The 6000-nt window shown below is 45.9% G+C and overlaps 1 protein-coding gene across 1 annotated transcript in view; it reads right to left on the bottom strand.

Moving 5' to 3' along the window:
• Window positions 1–497: 497 nt before the first annotated feature.
• The window catches only part of LOC118699618 (phospholipid-transporting ATPase ID-like), a 54087-nt gene continuing 48584 nt past the window's right edge, over window positions 498–6000 (bottom strand). The window contains exons 25-27 of the mRNA XM_054517866.1: window positions 4590–4728; window positions 2585–2715; window positions 498–719 (exon numbers count right to left, since the gene is read on the bottom strand). Coding sequence (XP_054373841.1) covers window positions 498–719; window positions 2585–2715; window positions 4590–4728 — 492 coding nt within the window. The remainder of the gene's footprint in view (window positions 720–2584; window positions 2716–4589; window positions 4729–6000) is intronic.

Here is a 6000-nt window from a genome sequence, read left to right as displayed (position 1 = left end):
ATGAAGAAAAATAGAAGGCACATGACTGAGAAAGACATTGCCAATTCAACCTTTTCCTCAGGCTGAAATTCTCTTTGCTCTGAGGTATATAGTTTGAGGGAGAAAACACTATTAGCATTATGAACAATCTCAGGGAGCAGAGATGCCTCCCACAGCATGCTCTCTCTTGTGCCAGGGAGGCCCTCTGGGATACCATGCAACTCCACCATGTTCCAGCTCACCCTGCCTGCCTTCCCCAGCAGCAGCACACATCTCTGGAGAAGAAACTAGAATCAGAGAGTGCACGTGGGTGAAAGGAAAGCCCCAAGTCCTTGATTTGGCAGCCCAGAGGGCAGAGTTCTGGGCAACCACTGTCTTGGTGCCTTGCAGGCAGCACAGCCTCCTCTCTTGACAGCCCTTTACTTTGGTTTGCTTTGTTAATCTTTAAGGGGAAAAAAGGGGGGGAAGGGGGGTGTGTCTTTTTTCTTCTCTCCTTTTTTTTTTTTTTTTCTCCTCCGTTACAATCCTTTGTGTTTATATTTGTCACTGTTGGGTGAAAATGTTCCCGTTGTGGCAAAAGGTGATTTTGGCCTCATGTTCCTCCCGGACATGATGAGGGCTCCGAAGCCGTGCTGGTGAGAGAAGGCATAGCCGGAGCGGCGCGTGCTGGTCCGGCGCAGGCGCCGCTTGGGAGAGGGCGGAGGGGGCCTCTTCTTGGCTTCCTTGATCTTCAGCAGGACCTGGGAACCACAAGAGAAGGCGGGAAAAGCAGAATCATTATTAACAAGCATCATTAAGTGCATCACTATTAACAAGCAGAGCGGAAGAGGAGCAGAGAAAGGGAAACGAAAGAAGGAATCTGGAGGAAAAATTAGGAAAAGGCATCTTCTAATCTGTTCTAAAAGGTGTTAATGGGAGCATCATCTGTAGGTCATGGGAGGAAATGATTTCCATGAATTCTCCACATCTCTGATATGCCATGGTGGGGTATGGCTGTAGGACTTTCACTCAAATCACCCACAATGTGAAAGTCATCTCAACAAGTCAAAATTCCAGAAAACTAATAAAGAAACATTCAAGAATTGGCATATTTAATATAGAAAACAGGCTACTAAAGGGAGATTCTGATACATAAAATCTTGATTATGATGAATTATGATTATAATGATGAATGTTATAGAATTATAGAATCATAGAATGACTTGGGTTGGAAGGGACCTTGAGGATCATCTCATTCCAACCCTTGCTGCCACTATATCAGGTGTATCAACACCTTATGTGACCTGGCTTCGAATGCTTTCAGGGATAATAGAGATTTATGTATTCCTTGGCAGATGGGAAATAAATACTGCACTTTATTTGCAGGTAGTGGGCATTCTGTTCCCAGGTGTCCACTGAGTTAATCTGCTGCCAAGAACCTTTTCAGAATGGGGGTGTCTAATGCAGGAGGCTGCTCTTGAGAGCCTGTGGCTCAACAGAACCCCCAGCTGTCAGACTCCTGTGCTTCTTGCTTGGCACAATGGCAGTGGCAGGTGCTTGGCTTCTCTAAACATCAGGCCTAAACATCTGGGGGACTCTGTGGAGCTGGAAACCCACTCCTATCCTGTGACCATTCACTTCCAAGAGGAGGCAGAGAAGTAATTTTATGCTAGAGAGAGAGGGATGCTCAACCTCAGCAGTGAGGCTGGGATTCTGGGTGACAGCTGTGTTTGACTTCTGCTCAGCTGGGGTAAACTCAGCCCATTTTTACACCCCTCAACTGCCTCCAACTGTGTCCCAAGGACCTCCCTACCCAGCAGTCTTCTCTAGCACCTGCCTACCCTCTCTGTGAGGGCTGAGAATTCCCCTGACATGTTCTCCTACAGTCATCCCGAGGATGACCAGGGAGGGCCTCAGCTGCGGTGCCTTCCCCTGGGGCTGTGCTCTGACCCCGATTCGCAGCAGCTTGGCGCAGGGAGAGGAAGGAAGCACGAGGTGGCAGTAGCATTCAGCAAATGCTCCTGCTTGGAAGCGAGCCCGGGGAGCTCTGAGCGTGCTGATGCTCTTGAGGGGTCCCTTGGCTGCAGTGAGCAGTGCGCTCCCTGCCCACTCCATCACTCCCTGCCTCTCCTCGCCCTGGTGCCCTCATCTTCATATTCCCGGGGATGGGAGGGAAGCTGGTTCCAGAGGGGGCATATAGCCATTGGCTACAAAAAGTAAATTCTGAAATAAGTAAAAAAATCCCCAGCAAACATATATTCTCCGGTGGAGGGTGAAAGCCTGTGGTCTGCCAGGCTAAAAGCTGCACAGTGTCAGGGCAGGAGGAACATGCCACTGAACCACAGCGCTTAAACCCTGCACCTAAAAATAGTGCAGCTTTCCTGCCTCAGAGCAGTCTAATCCACATCTAAATAATCTCAGCCTTGGTCCCAGCTGCAGATGGTTTGAAGCATGCCAAACCCAAAATTCAATCCTTGTTCTCTGGGGAGTCAGGGACAGACAGATGGCAGCAGTTGCACCAATACAGACGCACACCCCAGGTGATGCCAAGCCCATGAAATGTGGCTCCACGGTGCGCCTAGGCCATGGCAAGCAGGATTTCTGGTTTAATAAGGTATTTCCTTACTTTGTCACTGGGAGTTGGCTTTAACTGAGCCTTCAGGAATCGAAAGCCAACCACGGGCAGCACGCAGAGGGTGATGCTGAGGAAGATGGCCAGCCACACGTTGGGTTGGCTGAGGGTGTTACGAGCCGTACCTGGAAAACAAACAAACACACGATTAAAACTGCAAAAGCAGCAGCTCCCACCATTATTCTCTGTTGCTCTCTGTGATTTCAGAGTACCAGGCAAAATACAAGGCAGACATCTTCTCCAACAGTGAAATCACCTGGCTGTAGAGAGAACTGCAAAGCCAGTGTCACTGTCTGAGATGAGCAAAGAGAAATGCAATGTCCAGACATGATTGAAGCAACAACCCAAGTGGACAATGGTGTCAGAGTGAGTCTTTTCTCTCTGTGAAGAGTCAAATCACATCAAAGGATTGATAGAAACATTCAGGAGACCTTAAGCAGCAGCCCAGGACTCCAGTGCAAAAGGAAGAATAATGCTTTCTTGCTTCCCTGCACCATTTCCTAAAGGATATGGAGTACTGGCTCTGCCCAGCAGGCAATGGGAATCACAGCCCTTTGTGAGAGGAGCCTGTGTTGCTCTGGGGAGCTGCACAGACAGTGTAGCCTAATGGGGTATTGGCAGCACCACTGCCACGTGGTGGCATGTCACTGAAACCTCCTTTGAAACCAAAGTGCTCATTTCTGGCTTTTACAAAACCGTGGGAATGTAAAATAGAACAAACAGTCTGCAAAACCCTCATTACAGGACTTAATGATGCTGGTGTTGGCAGTATATTTGCTGAATATTTTCTTTCCAGTTGGCCAAATTCTGCTGTAATACAACTTCACTGAAATTTAAGTAAACAAGTTGTCTTAGTCCAGACTAGAAGCACTTTTCTTAAAAATGGTTTCAAACTGGGCCCTTATCAAGTGGCCCTCAGCATTATGGCTTCTTTGACCAATGTAGTAACAACAGAGCAGCAGATGAGATACCCCTGGCAAGTGAGTTATGATCATCATAGAATCCTCAAGGTGGGAAGAGACCTTCAAGATAATCCAGTCCAACTGTCCACCTGCCCTGGGAAACTGAACAGACATTCTAACTTCTCTCACTCAGCATTTTTGATTCTTAAAGCCATCTCAAAGTGGATGTGATCATCTGCTTGAAAAATATGTTGCAACAACTAACCTGCATCTCCGATATTTCTAAGTTGGCTAAGCCCTTTATTGTTGTAGTGAAGATAGACAAAAGAAGTTTTTACTGAAAAAGTCAGTAAAAAATGAAGGCATTGATTAATACAAAAATCTGAGACTTGAAATAAAAAATGTTGGGATTTCATAAGTAGAGACTCATAACAATGCTGTATCTATATTGGCTATGGATGCACAGAGCTATTAAAAACATCTGAATTATTTTTAATTACTTTGCTTACATATAAGTACATGTTCTTCCTGGTCAAAGTCTCAGGAGATAGATTAATCATTTTTTGCATGTGTTCAGAAATCTGTTATGTAAAATAACTACAAAGGCCTGCTCAGCACTGGTATGTTTTGTTGTTGCGGATTTTGCCATTTATCCTGGCAGAAGGCTCACCATAATCACATGGCATTTTTCTCCTGTCTGACTGGATGTTGTACTTCTATGCCTTCCTATGCTAGAATGTTAACTTATTTACAAAGATCACACAGCTACAAATAAGATGCTCCTATATAGCTGTAAAAATTGGCTATCTGGAACCCAAACATAGAAGAGCAGCAGAAAGCATTCCATCCAGCTAATTAGGTTTATTTAAAAGACAATTCTTACGACTGCATGGGAATCTGCAAGGAAGGGAACATGGCACACATTCACCTGGATGGATGGGATTCAAAATAAATCCCAGCAACCCTCAGAAATATCCTGGCATTTCTTGCAAAAGAAACAACCAATATATCCTGAAATATACACAGAAATACTTGGAAACTTAAGGCCCTGCAGTAGGTCCATTCTGAGTGCAATCCAGATTTGTTCCCAGGCTTACCAATGAAGGGAAAGGAGGCTGTGAAGATCAGGTACATGCCGTCACTGTACATGGTGAAGGTGATAGCAAAATAAACAGAAAGGCTGCCCCAGATGAAGAACTGGTTGACAACTGTCCAGTAAGAGGTGTCCAAGCCAATCTGAAAGAACAGAGCAATGCAGCTATTGTCAGTGCCTTCCTGATTTAGCAGATCTGTGCTGAACACAGCTTGTCCTCTGCTTTGTACATCTCCCCCTGAGCATGCTATTCATTCAAGCCTCAAGAAATAACCGGTCACAAATCATAAGATTCTGGGAAACCACTGAAGGCAAGATTACTACATTTATCCTATTGTTCCCTCTTCTCAAGCATTCACTAGTGGCCAGTCCTGGAGACAGGATATTAAGGACTTTAAAGATCATCCTGTTCCAATCCTGCTGCCTTAGGCAGAGACACCTTCCACTAGACCAGAGCCCCGTCCATCCTGACCTTGAACACTTCCAGGGATGGGGCATCCACAGCTTCTCAGGGCAACCTGTGCCTGTGCCTCAACATCCTCACAGGGAAGAATTTGTTCCTAGTATCTAACCTAAACCCACTGTCATCTCAAAGCCAGTAACTCTTTTTCTATTACTAAATGCCCGTGTCAAAAGTCCCTCCTCAGCTTTCTTGTGGCCCTTGGTAAGTACTGCAAGGCTGCAATGAGGTCTCCCTGGAGCCTCCTCTTCTCCAGACTGAACAATCCCAGTGCCCTCAGCCTCCTTAGCAGAGGTGCTCCAGCCGTCTGATCACCTTCATGGCCCTCCTCTAGACTTGCTCAAACAGGCCCTCATCCTTCTTATGCTGAGGGCCCTAGAGCTGAGCACAGTAAGTTCCAACAAGTCAGGCTTTATTCCCCACTCCTAAGCTGTGATGTAGCACTGAAAGTTAGGAGAACAAGCCTGCAAAGACTTCAGACAGCAGGAACTATTATCCAGGGAAGTGTGATTGATTGGTTTTCTTTCAAGAAATCTCTCTCATCCTGATGGTACCATCTGAATTTTCTACCACCAAGTCTTAGCTATTTCTTCCAGCAAGTTCAGGCTGCATCACACATACATCATGCACTGGGCCAGGCTGCAGAGACATCTCCATAATGAAGAACCTATAAATAACTGCCTGATGGGAGACAGACAGTCCTGTGCTTCAAACCCTTCCCATAAAACTAGAACATGTCCTTCTCTATTCCCTGCCTTAACTAATTTGTCTGTTATGACTGCAATCTTCCCAAGGCAAAGAGTCTTCTTTCCTGTCACCGTGATCTTTTATAACACACAGATCTCCTGTTCTGTTGAACTGAGGAGACTAATCTGGTGTCAAGAGACTTTTGCAGTAGCAAATGCAATGTTTCAATGGCCCTCCAGATGCTGCTATCATGAAACAACTAATTCCT

This window comes from Molothrus ater, chromosome Z (assembly GCF_012460135.2).
Source record: "Molothrus ater isolate BHLD 08-10-18 breed brown headed cowbird chromosome Z, BPBGC_Mater_1.1, whole genome shotgun sequence".
NCBI classification, from domain to species: domain Eukaryota; kingdom Metazoa; phylum Chordata; class Aves; order Passeriformes; family Icteridae; genus Molothrus; species Molothrus ater.
Note: the sequence above shows the minus strand (reverse complement) of the source record. Positions and strands in the feature narration are given on the sequence as shown.